This window comes from Clinocottus analis, unplaced genomic scaffold, assembly GCF_023055335.1.
Source record: "Clinocottus analis isolate CAN_PGR_092001 unplaced genomic scaffold, fCliAna1.0.p SCAF_5, whole genome shotgun sequence".
NCBI lineage: Eukaryota > Metazoa > Chordata > Actinopteri > Perciformes > Cottidae > Clinocottus > Clinocottus analis.
The window spans coordinates 18,791,241-18,815,502 of NW_027176207.1; the positions used below are offsets into that span (position 1 = coordinate 18,791,241).

At 44.6% G+C, this 24,262-nt stretch overlaps 1 protein-coding gene across 1 annotated transcript in view; it reads left to right on the plus strand.

Moving 5' to 3' along the window:
* Positions 1–5,781: 5,781 nt before the first annotated feature.
* The window catches only part of LOC137803020 (polypeptide N-acetylgalactosaminyltransferase 10-like), a 66,477-nt gene continuing 47,996 nt past the window's right edge, over positions 5,782–24,262 (plus strand). The window contains exons 1-2 of the mRNA XM_068601270.1: positions 5,782–6,014; positions 21,218–21,320. Of these exons, the coding sequence (XP_068457371.1) occupies positions 5,850–6,014; positions 21,218–21,320 (268 nt within the window). The 5' untranslated portion in view covers positions 5,782–5,849. The remainder of the gene's footprint in view (positions 6,015–21,217; positions 21,321–24,262) is intronic.

The following is a 24,262-nucleotide window of genomic DNA, read 5'->3' on the forward strand; positions in this document are numbered from 1 at the left end:
AAAAAGCCACCAGGTGCATGTGAAGGCAGTCCAGTAATTGCGCTTAATGCAACACGTATGTGTACACACATGCTAATATGCCCGTCCAGAAACGACAGAAATGTAAAGTAATTTGATACACTGAGAATTTTTAATGACGCCAGAAACACATTTCTGAATTCAGAGACGATAGGAAGGGTGGACCCTCCACACCTATAGCTTTTCATGTGATCTTATCTGATTTTGAAATAAATCCGACGAGACAACAGCACCCCAATTAACACAACCGAAGATAACGTAGATTTAACAGGACGCCACAGATTTGTTAACTGATTCCTAAAAAACATGCCGATCCCGCCCGTCACTACCTTAGTCATCGAAAGCCTTCCAGACGTGAGACGCGGGGAAGTTTAAAAATATTCAGCTTGATGCAAATGATGCAGAAAGGACCAACAGCCTGGCGACTATCGATCCCACAGTAGTTTTCTATTCCCCTCAACTACAGATAAGAACTTCAAAGGAACCCGGAGGAAACACTGATCAGAGACAACTTTCCCCTTAATCCTTTATTAAAGAACTTTAAGGATAACTTTAAGCAGCTTACAGGGTTTGAATGCATAATACATCCAGGAAGGCGATCGGAGCATGCAGACCAATCTGAAGGCCAACATAAGGGCGAATTCCTGGGCCCAGGGCTGCACTTCATTCAAGTTTCATGAACATCAGTTCAGCAGTTTTCTCATCATCCTGCTGACAAATATATTGAACCGAAAACATCAACTCTTTGGTGGAGTTAAACTAAAAGGCCACAGGGAGAGCGCAGGCCTTCGCAATGTTCACGAAAGTAAAAAAAGAAGTTGTGTCAAGTTCTTCCTTGGCTGATGCCCTTCCAGTGGCAGACGGTCTGGTTGGCCAGGATAAACTAAATGAAAAAGGGCTGCAGCTGCATGTGAGCTGTTTGGCATGTAGGGCAGTCTATATGGCACTTGAGGTCACCCATTAGTGCTCTGCATCTCATTTGGTACCCAAGAGGGCACTTCATCACGTTTTAAAACCAGTTTTGGCATTCCACACGGCACTTCATAATGTTTTCTCCACTTGAAGGGCACCCTAGAGGGCACTTCATCTTGTTTTAGCTGCCCTTGGGGTATTCAAGAGGGCACTCTGGTTGTGTCATCTCCTCTGAAGGGCAACCAAGAAGAGATGTTATGACGTTTTTCACCCATGGTAGATGACACTTTATAATGTTATATATATATATATATCATAAGAAAATCCAAAAAGGGAAATTCATCATATTGTCTCCACAGGAAGGGAACCCGAGATGGCACTTTGTAACATTTGATCTACCTCAGGGGCATCAAAGAGGGCACTTAATCATGTTTTCTCCACTAGAAGGTCAACCCAGAGGGCACTTAATCATGTTTTCTCCACTAGAAGGTCAACCCAGAGGGCTCTTTATAGTGTTTTCTCCACTAGAAGGTCAACCCAGAGGGCTCTTTATAGTGTTTTCTCCACTAGAAGGTCAACCCAGAGGGCTCTTTATAGTGTTTTCTCCACTGGAAGGTCAAACTAGAGAGCATTTCATTGGATTTTCTCCACTGGAAGGTCAACCCAGAGGGCACTTTATCATGTTTTATCTCCCGTCGGCGCGTTTTAAAGGGAAGTTTATCCTATTTTCTCCACGGTGAGAGGCACCCCAGAGGGAACTTTGTCAAGTTTCCTTTCCAAGAGGGCACTTGAGTCCACCGTAATCCTGCTGACAAACAGACAAACCGTAAACATAACCTCTTTGTCTGATGCGTGAAAACACTTTGCCTGTATCTATATGTGTGAACACAGCATGAGAGCTGCTGCCAGGGATCCTTTCCACTTTGTTTGTTCTGTTTTTAGTTTTAAATTTCCACGTGAATGTCATTGAGCCAAAGCGTCCCAGCCAGATGAGTGCTGGACGCTTGCAGGGTCATCGCAGGCCAATGCGTCATTCAGGTTTGCTTGCTCAGTTAATTTTTGCTGCGTAATTAGCATAAATTGAATTTTTGTAGCAGCACTTCCTTTGCTGCATCGTCTGACTGCCACTGATAGCACAGCGGAAAACGCCGACCTCCTCTTCTTGACCTGGAACTGCCCCCCTCTGACTCGTTATTGTTCCGAGTGGCAGCCAATCTGCCTCTTCTCCGTAACCTCTGACACACCATGAACAAATCCTCATTTCTAAAGCGGTCCCTCTAATCTCTTCTAACCCATGCATTTGACAGGCATGCATATATACAGTCGGAGGAATGAGTGTGGGTTAACGCCAGAGTTGACACATTGTTTGACGGAGCGGACTTGAACCCGAAATGCGTTGGAGTCTCTCCCCCCCGCTAATCCTGCGCCCTCCATTCCTGCTCTGGACACTCAGAGAGGAAGAGAAGGGGAAAGACAGAGAGAGAGAGAGAGAGAGAGAGAGCAGCTCATTCCTCTCTTGTTCTCCCTTCATCTGTACCAGCCTGAGTTGTGACAATTCAATCTGTTCGGCGTCTTCCCGCATGAATTATGGATGAACCCGGCAACCTCTGAATGTGGTGGGGATTTACGCTTTATAACTCTTCCCGCTCGTGTCACCGGCTCAGTGTGGATATGAAAGAGGTTCAACAACAATATGAAACCCAGGTAATTCTCAGTGCATCAAAGCAGAGGAAGTGACAGTATTAATATCCCCCCTGATGGCAAATCACTGATTTACTCTTCTCTGCTGAAAGCCATTAACAGAGCTCATTCAAAAAAAAAAAAAAAGGGGGCTGTGACACGACTTCCCTTATGAGAATTTACTCAAGCGTCTGTTATAATGAACGGAGCTGGAAACATCGGCTCCAGCAGGTCAAATAAACATTATACGAACAACGGAAAGACAGTAATACCTCTTACCCTTCAGCCTGCTGTAGTCTTCAGATGGAAACTTACACATATCAGGCGACTCAAACTCGTGGAAAAGTTAAAGTCTGCCGGGCCAAAAACGTCCCAAAAAGATTTAATCCAGATTTTTCCCTTTTTGAGTTGATAACACATTCCATGTAACTCGTAACCGACAACTTTTTTCCCTAAATAGGATACAGTACACCCCATTAGCACACTCAACGTTGGTTGTGAAACATATTGCAGACGGCCTTTTCACGTTATTCTTCAATGCAAAGCTCAATTTGGGGAATTGTACCTGTGTGTGACGAGGAATCCAAACCACCTCGTCACACTCGCAGTCTGATGGCAGTGATACACCTCCATTGCTGGATTACAAAAAAAAAAGAAAAAGATCCTCCATTCATTGACTCACAATCGCCGTGTTCACTATCTGCGACACACAGACACTGAACAGGACAAGCGGCTGCAGATAAACGGATGCCTGGATAGTACGTGCGGCTGGAAGGGAACAACGCATTCAAAAAGCTGAACGTCTTCTCTGAAGAAACGTCGAAGAATCCGACGCTCGGTGTTGGGTTTTGTCGGTCCGTCATCTGCGCACGTGGGAGAGCGAGTGTACTGATGGAGGGCCACTGACCCACTGAGGCCATGATGGGCCTCTGCCTTATCAGGGATCAGGTTTCTTGCTCAAGGGCAGAGCAGCGGGGCAGACGCTTGCTGATGTTTGCACGAGTCCCTTGGCGAGAGGACGTTCTCCCCGTTGAGCCGACACCTGCTCTGCTCCTCCCGCGCGCTACTCGGGACGGGATGGTATTTCGCTGAAGTTTGGATTCAGAGTCGAGAGTCAAGCATGGCCGCTGTTCATTAAGTAAGGAGCCGCACGGCGACAGTGCAATATAATGCAGTCATTGTGTCCTCTGTGTCTGTCTGCAAGTGCAGCCTTGAGGGAAAAAATTGCTTCAGGGGATAAGGGGGAGGCGGTGGAGAGGAGCGCTGAGAGAAAATGGAACAAAATTCCTCACATGGAAGCACGGACTGAGAAAGTGTTCGGATGCTCTTCGGCTTCCTATTACCGCACCGGGGGGGAAAAAAAGGGAAGCGAGGGAATCCCACCTGACTGTGGGATGAGGACAGACAAATACTGGAGAGCGGCAGCAATGAAATGACACAAAAGAACTGTCACTATTGGTCTGTTTCAGTTCCCCTTTAAAGAGACACTTAAAAAGCTGGGAGGCAGCGTTTCACAGTCCTCTCTGCCTGCTGGTACAGTTGTAGCCTTTGCATGAAAAAACAGATACATTCTTTAATGATGATTCAAAAATGTCAACGTGCTTACGGTTCGTTAAGACCTTTGATTTAATTTCTACACGTTGTTGTATTCTATGTATACGTGGGGATTTATTGCAATGCAATGTAACTTTAGTAGAGATTCACCTGCATGGAAGGCAGCGGCGCCAATGCTTTGGATAAAGGTCAGCAGTCCTCATCCTGAAGGTATTACTGAGCTTAAAATAAAGGTGATCGCGTGTCCTCGTTTGTTCCGTTGGGATTATCTGATCGAGAACGATGTGAGCAGAAAGTAGCGCTTGGCGTCATTCATCTTTTGAAGTCTGTCTTTTGTGTCTCAAGCACTACATTCAGAGAAGTTTGTCAAGGGTGTGCTCTATTGATTACCGCCCTCCAAGTCTTCTTTAAACAATCATTTGTGAATTGGATCAAGTTTGATGGAGCGAATCAGAAAATCACAGGAAGTTGGGGGATCGACCCTTCAAAACAAAAGCATCAATGTTATGTTTGTAAGAGAGAGAGGGGCGGGCGAGTGGTGTTTGAATACCAAGACATGATATAATTAATAAAAAGGTGTTTGAATAAGGAAATTGTTGGACGTACTTCCTAACAGCCCAACTACACACAGTGCACAGGAGACGGCACGGCTTTAGGCGTGTCGCACACATGGTATAGTGTCTTGTTTGTTCTTTTTTTATGCAGTTAGACTTACATAAGTTGACTGAAAAAAAGTAAGACAAAAAAAAGCAAGACAAAAGAGGCAAAAAAATTATGGCAAAAAAAGAAAGTGTCAAAAAAAAAAGTGACAAAAAAAATGTATCAAAAATAAGGGTGACAAAAAAAGTATGACCAAAAAATAGTGACAAAAAAAGTTTAAAAAAGAAGTATGACTAAAAAAAAAGGAGCTGTTGCTTTCTTTCTCAACAGGGGCGACCGGCAGCACAGACTGCACAGAGCCATTAAAACAAGAAGAAGAACAAACAGAAAGTGTGTTAACACAATAGCATGTAGAGAGAGAATCAAACAGTGAGTCTCACGCACATTTTAGCTCCTTGTCAGGAAAGCTACGAGACGTTATCGTGCTCATTGTGTGGTTTATTCAGGACAGCACACACGCAGGCTCCGCCATCAACAGTGTGCATGCACACTTACTATATCATCATCACTATGACATAATTTTTTGTCATTTTTTTGGGTCAAAATTTCAATTTTTTTGTCAGAATTATTTGATTTTTTTTGTCCACATTTTTTTTGTGTGTCAGAATTATGATTTTCTTTTTGTTGTTGTCACAATTGCCTTTTATTGTAGCGGTGCTGCATAGATTTAATTGTGACAATATCTAATCCGCCACTTAGCATTTACCACAGGTGCTGTTTTTTGACGTCACCGGGAACACAACGAGCCTTCCTTTTTTTTTTTTTTTTTAAATATTTTTTAAATTTTAATTGCAACCTTTATTGTGAAAGTCCCAACAGGACGTGGCGTCCGTTCGTGTTTTCCAACAAGCTTGAAAAGCAGTCCGCCCCCCCTCATCCCTCCCTCCCTCCCTCCCTCCCTCCCTCTCTCTCTCACTCTCTCAGAGTGAAACTTGTCTCGGCTCAGAAAGCCAGAGGCAGTCGGGGACTCGCTGGTCTTCCTCACCGCCGCCGCCGCTGCTTCACTCGCGCTTCCTCCCGGAGAGATGAGGCGGAAGGAGAAGAGGCTGCTGCAGGTCGCCGGGCTGCTCATAGCGGCTCTCCTTTTCCTCCCCAACGTCGGGCTGTGGTCGCTGTACCGGGACCGAGTGGTCGACAACTCGCCCGGCTCCTCCTCGGCGGACGGTCCGGGCGGCGTCCTGCGGGTACAGGTCGGTGCATGAATGTCGCCGAGAACACTTCGCATGTGTTGAGTGTCGGGTCTTGAGAAAACACAAGTGCCACGATGCCTCGTGTTTTCTTCTCCTGCGACTACTACATTCAAAGGAACCTTTGCTTCAGCACTGATCGTAGACGACTTTGGAAGTGACTGGGATGACCAAGATCTGCTGTGAAAGCTCGTCACTGCGGGAGTCAGAGCCTCGGAGCGCGCCGCTCGGGTTCAGCACCCTGGAGAGCGCCCAGAGTTTGTGTGAACAGGGAACAGACGCTTCTTGTTTAGTTTTTTTTTAAATTGCAGGTCAAAAAAAACAACAACAAAAAACATGGGACATATCCAACGTGTCCACGCAGTGGAAGATTGCGTTGGTTTCCTTTCAGCTTGTGGTGTAATTCTGCACTGATTTTATTTTCATTTTCATTTTCTAGAGATTTCCCAGCAGCCCCTCGAGGCAGCTGTAGAGGCTTAGGGTTGGCACGCGGTTTAGGCTGCAAAGTCCCTCGTGCTGTCAGTCTTGTTTGCTGCCTGGTGTTATTGATCTCTGCTGGAGACCCGGGTGATCCGCTGCAGTTGAGTGTCCTGCATTCGGCATTCCTGGTTGTGTTGTTTTCAGAACGACAAACAACAGCCGATGGTTTTATTAAGTGATCATGTTTTAATTGCGTCAACGTCTGGTCCTTATGGCTCTCACTGTACGGGACCACGAAGCTCACCGCCGGCTATTTGCACGATCGATTAATGTAAAAGTCATTAAGAACAACGAGAAACAGTCACAGGATTATGATCCATGACTCAATTTGGATGTAACAAGTTTGTTCTCGTGTTTTTTCTTGTGAAAAGGGTTCTTGGAAACATCCCATACGTATGATGTGATGGATCAAAAATGTGTTTTACCCTCTAAATGGATTTGTATCTAACTCTGAGAGAGTCCTCATTCCTTCGTCCCCCAGCATGCCTTTGTGGTACGAGTGCAGCTCGTATTGTAAAGACTCAACGCTGTTGCACTATAGTTCCCCGGTGCTTTACGATGTGGAACCAATTGCATTTGATATCACCCTGAGAGAACATTTAACACAGATTGCCTTTAATATCCTCCCTGAATGTAATGGCATAAAGGCTAATCATATTATATATCTTCATTTCGGAGTTGTTTGGAATTGGCGTTGCAGGCTAAATACTCAGAGAGAGTGAGATCATACTGATTATCATTATGTTTCTTCATGACTCCCAAGGCTTTCCAAGAAAGAAACTATGTGAACCTCATATTTGTTCTTACCGCAGTGAGTAGTCAAATGTAGTTCAGCCATATAATGGATATGATGGATGGTGTACACTCATCGTGATCGTTGCCAGACACATTGTCAGAATCTGAGGTTGTAAAGCTGTCGATGTCGTTACGAACCAACAAAATGAGTCAGAGAGGAGTCAGATAGTCGGGCAGGTAGAGCGAGTCGATCCCCGGCTCCTCTTCTCCACATGTTTGAAGTGTACCTGGGGCCGGGGATCGAACCCGGGACTCATGGCAGCACCTTACAGGAAGGGAGGGGCTCACCATCACTAGTGTGTGTGAGTGTGTGTGTGCTAATGGGTGGATCGGAGGAGGAACAATGTAAAGTGCTTTGGATAAAAGCTGGTTGAATCGGTGTTTTTAGGTGCCAATTTGTGACAATCTTACACTAATGCCGTCAGATATGAAACATATATGCCACGGAAATATAATACTGCTTCAGGACATGGTTTAAAATATCGGTCTCGTCCCTCTTGCGTTGCGTTGCCTCTCGTGTTGCGTTGCCTCTCGTGTTGCGTTGCCTCCGCCTCGTTACTGTGCGCAAAACATGATCACACCTGATGAAATTGGTCATTTGCTGCCCGTCCGTCGTCTTCTTCGTAGTTCTAAGACGGATCGGCGTTGTCGCTGAACTCGGCTGTGGCTGTGAGGTGGAGCGCCGGTTCAACGCTAATTGACATTATGTCAGCGCCACATGGGTACCGGCGGCTTTTTCTTCGCAAGCATCGTGTGAGAAGCATGGGAAACACACTTTATAGGCTGCCAGCTTTACATCAGGCAGCGCCAACATTTGTCTTATGTGATCTTTTAATGCAACACATAACCTCTTTTACGCTGCTGGAAGCGGGCTGCGAGCATTCATCTTCTTTTCTTTTGTTTTTTTTGGGAAACTTAATAGCAAAAGACAAATGGAACAAAGAACAAATGAGGGAAAAGGAAGGAACAATGTGTGTGTGTGTGTGTGTGTGTGTGTGTGTGTGTGTGTGTGTGTTCTGTGTTTGAGTGCTCCCTGTGGGCTGGTATGGCTTCACTGAAGTAGATAAAAATCAATACCCTTATCCCATTCAGCCTTTTCCCACATAAGTCTTGTTAGAGACATCTGTAGAGGATATTTCCTTCCCCTTTGTTTGGTTTCTGTCTGCTTCACTTGTAGACGACACAGCGCTTAAACCATCAGAATAAGAGCGGATTAAATCTATAAAGAAGGAGCTGCAGTCTGATTCAGACACAATCTTCCTCAGTGATGTGTCCGATAAGATAGAATATAAATGAACGACACTGTTTTTTTAAGACTTATTTAACTAGAAATGGGGGCGGGAAAACTGCTTTTTTCTTCTTCTTCTTCTTCAGCTGAATACTCGTTGATTTGGTTGCACTTTATCCCCGACTTGTGTTTTTTTTTTCTTCTTCTCCCGTTTGCCCCGGAGCATTCCCGTTGGGAAGATTTCCCCAGTGTGTGAAACTACAGCGTCAGTCGGCTTGGATTCACAGCGCGTGCACAGTGGATCCCGGTGGCAACACCCGGTCGCACCCCTCCTGTAGCTTAAATCCCCTCTTTGACCCACGTGACCCACGTCTTCAGAACCTCGCGGTTCATCCGTCTTCGTTGAGTAACGTGGCCGATGACCTTCGCGAAACCTTCTCGGAGTCACTTGTAAAGCCTTTACAGAGGGAACAGACTAGAGACCGTGTTACAACGGGATCAGAGCCGCCACACAACGGCACACCTGCACACTATTGTACCAACAACATCTATCCACAGACACACACACACACACACATATATATATACAGATATACAGAAATATAAGCACCTGGGAAAGTGATGCTTCTGTGTGTGGTGGTTCCCTCTCGACTCAATGTTTTTAAGATCACATTTTGCCATGTTTACTCTCTCTCTCACACACACACACACACACACACTGACTCACACAGACTCACAAGGTGCACACCAGTGGTGATGAAAAGATACATGTTCGGCGGCGTCTTCCTTTCAGGGCACTGTAGCAGCAGCAGCAGCTGAAGAGAGAGCACGACTCCTTGACACAAAGCTGCTATGTGGAGATTGAAAGTGCAGCGGCAACTCGCTGTGACCAGTTTTCATTGGAAGGACCGGCTGCTGCAGAAATGTGTTTCTGTGGATTATCCGGAGTTAAAAAAGGGGACACAAGAGGGTTCCCAGAGGTTGCTGATAACTCCTACAAATGCTTGTTTTTTTTCAATATTTGAAGAAGAAATCCCAACACCGCCGCCACCTAAATCGAGTTTGGGAGGCAACTCTGACCTCACAGATCTCTCAAACTGGGCAAATACAAGCAAAACCATCCGTGTGGCTGGAAACCACCAGGGTTGAATGAGAGATGATTCCACACTTTCATTTTTCTCAGCTTGTTGAAGATAGGTTATTTCCTAATGTGGCTCCCTTCCTTGCTCAAGATAGACAGACAGACAGACAGACAGACAGACAGACAGACAGACAGACAGACAGACAGATAGATAGATAGATAGAGTCACTGTTTTGGATGAGTCGGCGGTATTCCTTTTGCCGTCCCATCGGATCGCAGCGATGACCAAACGGATTCACTTTGAAGGGGTGTTGCCACCTTGAGCCTCCTTCCTCCCTCCTCCCTCCCTCCTCCCTTCCTTCCTTTTTTCCTCCTCCCTCATCTCCACTGCGTCCGCGATGATACTGGCCCTCAATTGATTTGCGTTTCCCCTGGAGGAACCCGCGAGGAGCGAGGATGGCAGGGAAGAATAATTAGCCGGATGAAAAGCGCTCATTGTGGAGCATGTTGAACACAAACTGTCGCCGGTGAAGTTGCTGCCAGCAGAGCAATACGGTTGAACGTTTCAGTCCCAGAGCCAAGAAGAAGCAGCGGCACTGTGTTTGCGAGTCCAGTTTTCTATTTTCAGTGTCAGATTGTAAATGTTCGATTTTTTTGTTCACGATTGTTTTACAGTGAAACTGGTTTCTGTTGCTTTCAAATGCGTTGGCTTTTGGGGGGGGAACTCGCCCCCGAAGTGTACACGGGCACGCCGAGGCCGACGGCTCCGGGTGTTCAACCAATTTATCCGTGCCGCTTAACCATGCCGAGCGTTGATCACTGGAGTGGAGGGAGCTCAGCAACACACACCGAACAGAGTGAGTCGGCTTCACACTGGGGAGTTGCACAGCTGCCCTGGAGGAGGGGAGGAGGAGGAGGAGGAGGAGGAGGAGGGTGAGTCACATCTGTCCTTTCGTCGCCCCGTGTTGAACGGATCCCAGCACACGAGCAACAAGCAGCGAGGGGAAAAACCTCATCTGGTTGGATTCTGCTGACGGAGAGACATTCACACACAGACGAGGGGGGGATGAAGGACTGCCTCGCGGCTTGAATTTGCAGCTATGAAGAATGTTACGCTGCGCGGGGAGAGGGGGGGCCTTCATCACCATCGGAGGCAGGGCTCGGCCTCCGACGGCGACGCCGCGCTGCAGGCTCCGCTGTGCATCGGGGGCCGCAAAGTTCCTTTTCATTTCAACCAATTGGAGGTCGAGCACCGAGTCTTCAAAAACCGGTCGCTGGTTCTACGAACATCCCTCTTTTTAGACGCGAAAGCAACAGTTTAGTCTGCTGTTGCTCGTGATGCATTTCCACTACAATGTGAATGAATAGGAACATCCTGTTGTGTCCACTGAAAGCATGAGGTAGAAGTTTATTTTCCCGCCTCTGGCTGAGGAAGAAGCACGGGGAGCAGGAGCAACGCCACGGCTCAGAGCTTAGTGGCCACCTTTCTGTACTTCTTTGCCGTTATTCCCCCGCCTTCCTCCTCTCCCTCAGACATGATAATAAGGAGCTTATTTGAACGGCTGAGATGTGTTTGGACGGGAGCCAACGGAGGCAGAACCAACACAGCTGTAAATTACCTCTGAAGCCCACAGCGGGGCCATCGCACCGTGCTTAAAGCTCACGGTGTGTGTGTGTGTGTGTGTGTGTGTGTGTGTGTGTGTGTGTGTGTGTGTGTGTGTGTGTGTGTGTGTGTGTGGCGTTTGTTGGCACATCAAAAGCCCGTGCATGGGAGGGTGAAATGCTTCTTCTTTTTTTCTCCCATAGCCAAATTAAAAAATTAAAAAATGTATGTATATATTGTAACTTAACAGCTGTTTTCATTTGCATGTGCCAAAGTTTTGAGATATGCATCAGTGGAACATCTGCCGCCATTCCGGTACAATGAAAGGGGAATTGAATTACGTGTGTCCCGCGTTCATACTATCAGAAAGTACGAAGAAAAACTCAAAGCATCATCCTGCTTTACTGAATTAGGTTTGGCACAATATCAGATTTTCACTACACGGCCAAAATAATTCACAATACCAACGTTATTGCGGTTTCAAATCCAGTCAAATCCATCTTTAACTTCCTCCGTTGTGTGTTTTATAGACTTCTAACAAGCGAAGAGGTGCTGGAGTATTTACACAATGTGTATTATTAACACATTTTTGTATATCTCGCTCATCAATACCGCACGCGATACGCGACACCTCTGAATACTCCCAAGATATCCCTTCATAGAAAGTAGTTCCAATAAAAAAAACATCCACAATTTACTCAACAACTTGTCAATACCCGACAACTCCAGTTCCTCTCGGCCCTTTCTGAAGTCACTCAGTACCTCGGGAACAAACGCAAACCCCGCGGCGTTTGCGTTGGATCAGCCAGGTCAGCCTCATTGTGTGTACTTAAAAAACTTAAATTCAGATATTTGCATGTTTCTCAGTTGCATCCGCCAACCCGCTGTTATTAATATCCTGTAGGCGCTTCAGAAGAGCCTCTGTAGTCGGCTGATAGCGCGGCTGCTTGTAGCTGGAGGTGGTTGTGTACAGTTGTACAGTCTGCCCTCTGGTCCTTTTCTTTGTACTCGCGCACGTACACACCTCACTGTGCATCTGCTACCTCTTCAGTGTCTTCCAAGGTTGTTTTTGTTGCTGTTTGTTTACTGCACACACACACACACACACACACACACACACACACACACACACACGCACACACACACACAGATATGTGCAATTACAAGGCTGCAAGCTTAGAGCCTCTCTTTCCTTTCTCCACCATGTGTTGGAACCTGGCTGCCCCTCATTACCATTTCCTTTACGTTTCCTACTTCTCATCCATGACTAAATTGTTTTGTATCGCTCAGGGCGAATGTACAAATTGCACAAATGATTTATGTCTTTAGACCTTTACCCACCGAAGGGGTTTTTTCTCTGTGTGCACATCAATATATAGATATTTTTTCAACTATTTGTTTCTCAAGAACATTTTTCACACAGAATAAAAACAAAGGCATCAACCAATCGTGTTGTGCCGAATGGACATTTTCTAAATGTGCAGAGGCAGCTCACACAAGCATCCTTCAATTCTTACCTTTCACAATAAAAGCAGATCGTGTAAGCGTCTACGGGAGAGGAACTCAAATTGACTCACCGAGAAGCACCTTCCAGTAGCCCGGGCTGTGCAGCGATTTACCAGTCACCCGCTACAAAACAGATAAAGAGAATGTTTGAATAGAAAATGAGACTCACGGGGTGAAGAGAAACAGCTGCTCTACGTGTGAACCCGCCCGTTTGCAGAATCCCATGTTCCTTCACCTGATCTGTCCTTCGATTCAGGAGCGGGAGCCTAAAACTTTCAGCCGTGCAGAGGTCGATCCGAGCCGGGGACGACCGCTGTTCACATCACAATCCATCAATATCTGAGCAGAATGTATGAGACCGCGGAGGAGCAGGAGCAGGAGGAGGACATCTCGCTGGCCTTCCTGCTCTTTCCTGCTCAGCGGGACTCTGGCTAATGACTCCTTTCGGGAGACAACGGTCTGTTGCTGCGGCCTTCTCTTTGACGAGGGGTTGCAGAGTCTCGCAGCAGGTTCCTCCGCCCAGCCTGGAGGTCCTCCGCCTCAGACTTAATGTCTCGCTCTGGCGGCACAGGAAGTGGACGCCGAGAGACATTTGCACGTGTATCATCGAAACAAGAGCTGAACGCCCAAACGCCTTATCTGCATTTAAAAGGCGCCTCTCAAAACTCATGTTCGCTGATAATGTTCCTCTTTTTCAGCCAGTGTTATAACTTGTGAAAAGGACTTACTCCTCTCACCGCTAGCTCCGGTTTCTCCTTCAACTAAAGCAGGAGCGGGTCAGTCAGTACATGCAGAAGTTTCATGTTCTTAGGAGAGCTAACGGGGGGAGGATTGGTGAGCCTCCAGCGCAGCTTGACTTGCTATATGAAGTGGCTGAAGGTGGAGGAGGAAGAGCAGAGAGCGAGGTGGGATAGGAGAGATGGGTAATTGTGTCTCCGGGGGGGGTGTCGAGTCGGATCTGTTTGTGATCCGACAGAACCGGAAGGGGAGAAAAGAAAAAAAAAACACCAAAAAAAAACAAACACAAAAGCTTCATCTTCTCACTCGGAGCTCCCGTCGCCTCTGAGCACCGGGAGAGGGAACAGAAAAGGGAAGTATTGACCCGAGGTGGTCGGCTTCATCCTCCTCAGAGAACAATTGGGCAGCTCTGTTCCTATCAGACTCACTGCTCTGCTGGTAACACCAGCTTTTCCTCGGCGCCAAACTAAAGGAAGTTCAACAGCAGTCCTCAATCTCTGCTTGTTTACGCCTCGGCTCAGTACAGCAGACCTGGAAGCAGCTGAAGAGGAGCAAAGCGTTGAAGAGCGGCTGCTTGAAATGACAAATGTGCAACAACTTTCATCAGTCATCAGCTGCTCTTATTCAAAATAACCAACACATATTTAAATTGTTGGGAAACTCTCAGAATTCCCAACATCAGTGGCTTTGGGCAAGCGGCAAAGAACAACAGCTGGAACTCCAGGAACACAAAAGATGAAGAACTAAACTAACTAAATGCGAACAACGACTCTGATATTCTGAAATCCAAATCATTTGTTGGACACGAAAATATAAGTTTTGTTTGTTTTTTCCTTTCTTTCGCTCGTTTCACACGATCAGGGTGTTAAGAGGAATCTGTGTATTCCTCTTATTTTTACATTTTGGGGCATCTCATGTATAACTGCATTCAAATTCTCATGAAAAAAAACTCTAATTTGGCATAAACTCAAGCGATCACGTGGATACTTTTGACCTGTGGCAATGGATTAAAAATCACCAATTTCATTACAATTCCTAGACTGGGCGTCAACAATTTAATATAAATACGAGAAATTATCAAGTTTTACATCAACCAACCCTCCTATTGGTGTGAATTTAAATTGTTCGGGTATAACCATTCATATCTGTACATTTTGCATGTTTTCCTGCTGGGTATTGGACCCATCACAGGCAAAACATGCAAAATATACAAAAACATATACACAAGACAACCCTGTGTACGATCCAGCAGCTGTGAGAAGAGCAAAGCCCTCATTTCCTAGACAGCAGTAGCGTCTACTTCACCAAGAAATGAAGATAAATACTAGTGCATGTTGGGTATTATATCGCTAGTTTATGTCAAGAATCATTCTTGTCTTGAATATGAATTGTTAAGTGTTGACTTGGCAGTTCAGCTGCACTCCTGGGAATGCTCCTCGAGTTAGCAATAAAGCACAACAGCATGAAATACAAAGCTATATGGAACGAGCGCAATACAAACAATTCCCCTATTTCTGATATATTCAGAACAGCCGCATCAGGGTGTTTTTCCGACAGAGAAAATGCAAAGCTGGATGCCAACCTGACGTTCCTTTTTCTCCGCAAAAGTCTCCCAGTGTGCTGTCAGAGAAAGTTCAGAGGTTGCGAGTGAGACGTCACTGGCATTTTCTTCTGATTTCGCTGTCACATATCTCAGGAGAAAAAGGTTCTCCCTCGTGCCATAACACTGTACATCCACTGAAGAATAAAGCCACTGCCACAAAGCTCCATGGAAGGTAACTTCCTTGCAGAAAAAAAAGGAGGTAATGCCTCAGAGGTTAGCATGGCATTTCCATTCATTGGTTTTTGAGGCGTTGAAGACCTTTTCAAGCCTGGTCAGGTGCGACGTGTAAGGCCTTTTCAAAAAGCCGCTGGGAGATGGCACGAAATAGTTGGCAGGTATGTCAAGAATAAGAAGTAATGTAAAACGATAAAGGGTAAAATAGAGCAGAGTAGAAAAGCTGAAGGACCGCGGCGCCCCACCTCAGTTAGCTTTCCATTCTCCGACGACACGTACGGAGTTGTACTTGATTTACTTCTCAAAAGTTTTGACACACTGGGGCTTTCATTTGACACTGAAGCGAACTAAAGCCGGCGTCTTATTTCTAAGCCAACACACGGCGCTGTAGGCACTGTATCAGCTGGATGTAATGTGCTGTTAATAAATAACTGTTGAATTGATTCATTTGCCTGATTATCCATCTATACTTTACTGTATCAACACATTTTTACAACATCTTTTGTTCCAACAAAAAAATGTATTTTTTACTTTTATGGCCAACTGCTGTCTTTAACATTAACATCTCCACCAGGAGGATCATGTGACCATGTGTCTGTGTGCACCTCTGTGTCCGTCCAAGGCTAATCTTGGATTCTGCTAAAGCAAACTGCGTAATATTTTTTTGGGCTGGCCTCAGTTTCTGCTAAGAAAAGCCAATGCGGAGGTGTCGTATTACCTGCATTCTCTCGCCTGACCAGCAGGGGGAGACTCCTCTGGTTGTCCGATGATATGAAAGTCACTTGATTTCTGACCCCAGTAAACACTGTGAGCATGAGTTCGGTCTCAAACTGCATCCACTTCCTTATAAACAGTTTATGGTTAAGGTTTACGCTCGCTTTTTTTTTTAAACCCTTTTAGCTTAACAGCTAACGGCTAACTAGCACACAGTGCTGAGTACATCACCTCCAGTCAGCTGCGGCTCAGAGAGCCGACAGTTTGGTCAACTTAATTTAGTTTTTGGCAAGATCTGATGACTTGGAACCACTTTGATCCATTTGCATCCATACGTTGAGTGTTTGCATTAATTAATTGCAGGTTGTAGTCATTTAATCGACCAACACATCAGTGGTAGATTAACAGTCTGTGTGCACCTTTCTAGTTGGAAGTCTGATTAACTGACTGCATAGCAGTGTAAAGAAGCCATCATTGTGCTGTCATTGAGTGGGTTTCAGTCAATGATCTCCTGCATTGTGAAAATTGAGTCCATATATATTGCAATGAATATGGAAGTCATGGTGTTTATCCCAGCTACTTTGTAAATAGCAAACATTAGAAGAATAGGAGACTATTAAGAAGCTACATGAAAGTCAATTAGTGATCGCTCAGGTGAAATTGGCCATTTTCTCTCTCTCACTGCGTCCAACCTGAATGTTTTGCTTGATAAAGAATGAATCCCATTGCAGCGTGTCCCTCATCCGACACACTGCTTTGTAATTAATGATCGAATAGTTGGTGCAGATGAAACATGGGCTCTTTTTTTTTTGGCGTAGCTCCTGTCACGCCCTATTAGCTGGTTCATGCAACCCCTTGAATATTGATGGAGTCGAAAAGTGCCCGAAGCAAAAAATGTGTTTGTGGCAGCGTGAAGCCTCGTCCCTGTGATGACGGCCATTAGGAAGGTATCAGCAGGCACGCAGCAGGTAGGCAGAGGAAGGAACACAACAAACAGAAAAACAATCACGGTTTAATTTTCTTTTCCTTTTGGCGCGATGTGAGTGACATTTACAGTCCCACAGCTGTGGAGATCCACTCCCGTATTTGACTCCCGTACCACCATCTGGCTCACCAGGTGAGCTGGATTATTTTTTTCAACAGATGAGGTGGGCGAGAACGGGTCAGGCCACACAGCGTGTTTTATTTATCCATGTTGCAGCAGTCGAGGAAGAGCAATGACGGTTTGACCTGATCCAAGGCTGCTTGTAGCTTTTGGAAAATGCATCGGCAGGTTTTTGAATATTTAGCCTGAACCTTTTTTTGGTGTTATTTTGTAATTACTATCTCATATATGTATAGATTGAAAGAGTTGGAGGAAGGTTCATGTGGTTGCAGATGATTTTAAATGAGGAATGTGCAATTTTTAATCTCAATGAGGCTTTCCTTGATAAATAAACCTTAAATTTGAACATTTTTAAAATCATTATGACCAAAATAGTGACAATGCCAATTGGCCTGACCTGGTTTTGCAAAAAAAATCCTCTAAATGTAAGAAGAGTTACATACAAAGGAGTTACATAGAGGGGTAGTTACATACATAAGGTTACATAGAGGGTAGTTAAACACAGTTACATAGAGGGGTAGTTACATACATAAGGTTACATAGAGGGTAGTAACACACAGAGTTACATAGAAGGATTGTTACATACATAAAGTTACAAAGATGGGTAGGTTGGCTGTCTTGAACAAACACAGGACTTTCACTCTGGTGACCCCCAATGTTGACCTATTTTACTGTATGTACTGTAACGTCTGTACTTTACTAACACCAGTTACTTAAGCAGTTATTTTCCAATGTTTTAACCCCAACCATGTTCATCAACATCAGGAAGTAGTTGTGTTGCATAAGTTAACCTAAAAACAATTAGTAAATGTAAGTTTGGTTTCCTAAAAGAGACTCTGTGCATGCGATAGAAACCGACATGCCGTCCCTGAAGCTCGGCGGCAAACAAGCTTCCATGATTGAAGCGTAGGACCGCTGGCCGAGCGGCGGCACTTGACAAGTGGGGAAGTGAGAATATGTTTTGTTTATCAGAGCTTGTTTGTTGGGAACAGCTGCTGCTGGAAACGGCGTTGACGCCAGAGCTGAGGAAAAAGAAAAAGGCTCAGTTGAGCTGCAGAGTTGTGGTTCGGTGTCAGGGACACCTTGGGCTCATTCTACCTTTAGTATTCATGTTGTGCTTTTCCCACCAATGCCTTGCTTTAACATTGGTTTCCTCTGGTAGAACGAGGAAGAGCAGAACTGATGACCACACCAGTGTTTTACGATTGCAAGACCTTCGTGTCTGTTGGCCTTGCTGTGGATGAAATTAATCTCTCGAAGGAACTTGGAGTTCTTTGAATTCTGATGGACTGACACCAAAGTTCACTAAGCATTATATAATATGCTATTGCATATATTAGACATGTTTGTATGGATTTATTGTACTGTATTTGTGTGTTATTCATTGCCTCTAATATGGTTTCCACTGCAGAGGGACGCCTTGAGCTCTGCACTGGTGTAATGCAAAGTGACAATACATTCAACGTGAACTGCATTCTATCAAACTGAAATTCATTACATTTAAGTGAATGTGCTTCGGTGAGGACGGATTGGATGTTCCACGGGAATGCTTCGTTAGTGTCGTGTCCAGTTTCATTTCCTCTATATTATGATTATTGTCATGATATTAGTGTCGAGTGGTGTGGTTAGTTTGCTCTCTGAGAGATCCGTCATGTCAGGTCCTTGTGTGACACGATGCAGCTCATCCAAGAATACTTTGGTAGCTTAACTTTACCCTTGTTTTTGTCCACGGTACGAGGAACAATCCTGAAAACTCTAGATAACCGTGTCAATGACCAACATGAACATGAATCCCATCCGTGCGAAATTGAGCGTGTGTTCTTGAGAATTGTGAAGTAGCATAATTAACTCTGCAATAATACCACATAAGGCTATAAGCACCATGCCCCATGAGTCCAAAATTGACGTTGTGCTTTCAGAGATCCATAAAATAAAAGAGGGGGGGGGATAACGAGTGCTGTTAATGTCATGCCACCGGAGGGTCGTACTGTCACTGTAATAATGAGGACGTGGTCAATTATATGAGAAACGCCTTACCACTGCACGCCAAACAGTGACTGCAATATACGTATATTATGTATACAAAATGTACGTAGTCACCGTGACTCACCCTTTTGGCGTGATACTTGTGAGATAAGTTACAGTCAAAGCGCACTGAATCAGCCTTTGTCTTCCAGACTCGGTGCTCGAATTCAATGACCTCCTCGTACGAGTCAATCAGAATTCATCGCATCGGTAACGCCACCAATCAGAATAATTAGCCGGTAATTATTCTTAAGAGAGGTGGCGCGGAATAATCGAGATACTGATTTTCCACAATTAATTAAACTTAAATGGCTCTTCTGTTGGTACGCTGAATGCCTGCTCTGGGGCTTCAAGACAGAGCTGTCCGTCATCTTTTTTTTTACATTTTCATGTACTTACGCTAACATTAATATACATACATAGTAAGTTGTAATTGATTTTGAAAATATTTCAATCTCAGCGACTACGTAGTAATCCGTCATGTTTTCAGAACAGTGTGTTCTTGCTGTAAAAGTGCTCTGATAACATTTAAGATTTAAACTATTCTCCCACAATGCAATGCACAGACGTAGAAGACGACATACACGTAGCTGCAAGAAAAAAAGAAAAAAAAAAGCAGAAGCAAATTCAAATGAAACATTAAATATTCATACTAAGACTTGAGTTCGTTCCAAAGCCGCCGTTTGACTGACTTCCGATAACACATGCACACTATGCAGAATGTCATTTTGGATTTATTGCATGCTACAAATAACAGCATGTATTATTAAGATGAGAATATGCTAGGAGTTTTTAATTATGCTTCATACAGTTCTGGACATATTGGATGACTCTGAAATGGCGAGCAGACTGGAAGCAGCTGCTGGAGGCACATTTCACTCATGAACACACACACTCCCATTCCACCCAGAGTGGTGTGTGTGTGTGTGTGTGTGTGTGTGTGTGTGTGTGTGTGTGTGTGTGTGTGTGTGTGTGTGTGTGTGTCATCAGCTAACAGCCTGCTTAATACTATTGCGTGCAGCCAGACGTGTCGTTTGTATTAACAACATTTACTAATTGCATCCTCCCATGGAGCTAATTGATTTATCATTGTGCTGTGATCCTATAATATCCTTAGAATCACATGAAGTCGTTTCTAAAGCAGAGAAAATTTCATAAACGGCTGTATTGAATTGTGACGCCAAGTGGAGAATAATAGCCTTTCGTGACGAGGGTGTGCACCGCATGTGTACGTCTGTGCACGTGTGTCACAGCAGCGAAACTGCATGTCTTTTTCTCGGTGAAAAGAGAAAGACATTTCCCGCCCTTTGTGTAAACCTCCAGCTGCCAGCAGCACACTTTAAGGAGAAAAATATAACTTGCAGAGATTTTGGGTTACAGCTAAAAGGAAAATGAAGTCGACAGAAAGAGGGTTTGTGTACAAGTTTGTGTGTTTGTTGGTAAAACAAATTGATGTAACTGTATTTTCTTTTATTCTTACATTTTACTGCACCATTTGAATGGACTATATAGGTTGTTACACATCTCATTTGTGTTATTTACTACCACAATATATCGTCCGCCATTTCTTTAACAGTCTTATTATCAAAGAAAAAGACACCGTCACCAGAAATCAGTTAAAAGTTTCACAGAAACACGTCTCGGTTTTCATTTCTCGATCATGCGGAGAGGAACGGGCAGGAGGAAGTAAGGACCCAGACGCCGACAATCGTATGAAAGATATTAAATTCCAACAAAAAAAAAGGAAAAGGGTTCTCAAAAATAGACCAGATTCCAACAAAACGGAAGAAAAAAGCAGGAACTGGACCAGGGCCAGTACACAAAACAGTGTAACACAGTACAACCCTACAAGTGGACAGGAGACAAACAGGGTCTGAATACGAGGGGAAGGTAACGAGACACAGGTGGGAACAACGAGCAAGCACAGGTGAAGACAATCAGACAATCAGGAAACACTCGCACAATGAGGAACAAGGCACACGGGCAGGAAGTGCGGAGACGCAAAGGATGAACGACAAAACAAAAACAGGAAGCCACCCAACACCGAGACAGAGACTTGTTGTTGTTGTGTGATCCGCCTAAATTCAGAAACCGACCAGTTAAAATGATGAGGTCTAAATGTATTTTGGTCTCTTTTTCCGTGTGCGCCTGCAGGGGTTGAACCAGGTGAGGAAGGTCGCTCAGGTGGGACTCGATGGTGTGCGGCGGACGGACTGGCACGACTACGAAGCGATGAGGAGAGACGCTGCTCGCTCAGGTGGGTCCTCGCTCTGTGCTGATTCTGCCATTTTGTTTGGGCCTGTTTTCTTTCTTAGAACATCTGCTGTGTTTCAGCACTGAGGCCACACACACAGACTACACACACTAACACACACACAGACTGCAGCACTCTATTTTAATGTGTTTTCTTCTTCTTTTCTTCTGTTAATTCCTTTCAAGTGGATTTCTCTCTCTCAGAAGCAGTGTGAATCAATGCTGCGAGTACAGTTCTGAGTCCGTAAATAAACACAGTTAATCTTCTACTATAAGCATTGATTCAGTCTCATGCATTGAGTGAGAAACACAGCGTTGTTTTTTTATATTATTAGGTGGTACTTAAGACCGGTGGCGCCGACAGGATTCCATTTCATAGCACGCACACAAACTGCCCGTCCGCTTATAGGCTAATGCTACCTTTTAATGTCGGGGTTTCCCACGCATGGACAAATGGATCCTCTATGTGTGTGAGCAAGCAAGAGAGAGATTGATTCATGTTTGTTTGCATTTACCACATGTTTTTTTTTAAGTAACCGGCCAATACGAATGACAAAGAGCCAGCAAGATAACAGGAAACGATTTAGCCAGAAGCACCTCACTATTACTTTAGGTCCGCAGGCTGCAGGAGCTTTGGAGGTCCTCTCGTCTCTTCACAATAGGCACGACAACATTAATTCAGCACCCTACCGAGAAATGTTTTCTTACTTGTGTGAGCCAAACTTAACTGCAGAGTATTGGCAGGTCCAAAAAGACCACATTTACTCAGAAAAGATAGATGTTACCGTTTCCAAAATTCACAACATTTAGCCAAATATTCTGCTTCAATCCGCAGTTTTTGGCCTTTCAACAACAACTCTTTCACTACTGGCTAAGCCCATTCACTAAGGTGTATGAATATAGCCCAGTAAAACCAACGTTAACTCACATAAATACTTGACAAAAACCCCTTAACAGCGGACTGCGTGCAGGTGGTACTGAACTTGATAGATTTAAGAAAACTTCACAAACAGAACTTCACAACACTTGGCACAAATATGACCATATTATCCCACTTTTGTTGGCTTCTCACGCCCAGCTGAGTAAACAGTGCAAACCATCGGGAAACAATGCTAAAGGGTGAACGGAAGAAGCTACAGCTCAATCAAAAGTGTTCCCAGTTTCAGAATACTAGCCACATGTCCTCCTTTCTAGTGTTGAACACCGGAGTCCCCCTGGGCTGCGTGTTCAGCTCCCTCCTTTTCACATTCACACTGTACACCACAGACTGCCGCCAGGAAGAGAACTCTGTCGGGACGTTTTCAAATGACAATACCGCCGTCGGAAGGATTACAAACAACGATGAGACCGCAGAATGGTGGTCAGCGAACAATTGCTCAAAAAAACACACACCCACTACATCTAAATCACTGATGCTGAGATGGCGTAAGTGGACAGTTTTATGTATCTGGGAATCGTCATCACAACAATTTGACATGATTATTACACATCTCCATCCTGGTAACAAAAAAAAGCTCCTAAGGAAACTTAAGAAGGCAAAATGCTCAGCTCAGTTACTGTGACATTTTACAGAGGAGCATTGGAAGGCTGAGTGGAAACATTACAAACTGGCGTGGGAGGTGCACAAGAGGGCTCTTCAGTGGGTGATTAAAAATGTCCAGAACATCATTGGTACCCATCTGAGCATCAGTGATATCGGTGACACGAGGTGCCTCCAAGGAGCACAACGGATATTAAAAGACAATAACCATCCCAGCCATACAGCCTGATCACTCTGCTGCAGAAGTATCAGCTTCTATACCAGCAGACTTCAGAGAAGCTTCTTTCCTCAGGTTGTAGGATTCCTGCATTCATTCTCCACCCAATCATTTTATTTCTATTTCATCATGGAACAAAATGGGACTACAAAATCAATTTGTGTTTTGCGCAACCCTGTTGTACAACGACAATAAATAACCCGTGTACCTTCTGACACAGAACCTGCAGAGAAATATGGAGTATGAATGTGGGACACAGCTTGTGTTTGAATATCTCAGCGTGCAGTAATGGAGGAAGGCAAATTGAGAGCCTGAGTTTGAATGGTGTGGCTGCCGAGAGAGAGATGGAGACGCAGAGAAAGATCGGCAGCGTACGTCTCAATACCCAAACCTGTCTGGAGCACTTTGCATGCCGCCAGCTAAGTAGGAACATGTGTCGAGTGCAAGTGAAAAGCATTGGCGAATTTGAGTTTGAAGAAAGGCACTGGAAGAATCTGCTATTCAGTCAAAAGGAATCTTATGGGATGTTTTTTTTAAATACATCTTCAAGGTTCATATTTGCCTGAGGAGGACCAGAAAACACAAAATATGTGCCGTATGCGGGTGTGTTATGCGAGGAAAAGAACACTGTGGAGTTGAAGAGTTTATCTCTGAAATGAGCCAATAAAGTGAAGAGATATTTTTTCACAGTTATTACCTTCAGGAATGTAGACAGATCATTTCTTCCTAATGAAACAAGGCAGCTTGCTTTAATTTGATACTCTCCTCTGACTATAGATAAGCCTCCATGCATGCGTCTGTGTGTGTTTGTGTGGAGCGCATTGATGAGTGGCTAATGAAACATGCAGCACAGTGTAATTTGATGCACTCCTGAAATGAGCTCGCATGTTTGTGTGTTGGGAGGGGTTGTTGGAGTGATTAGGTACATGCTTATGTGTACATGTTTTACCTAATCTGAGGGCTTTGCAGTATATGTATATATTGACTGTCTGTCTTGACCTGAAATGATAGGTTGATTAATTAATTACTCAATGGACTGCAAACGTATTGGTACATTTGCTATTAAAGTATTTTTTCCACAGCCTGTTCCAGTGTCTCAGATGTGAATAGCAGCATATTGTCTCACTTATTTATGAGATTAAACTAAGTGGGTTTTGGTTTTGGAGTGTTGGTCAGACAAAACAAGCCA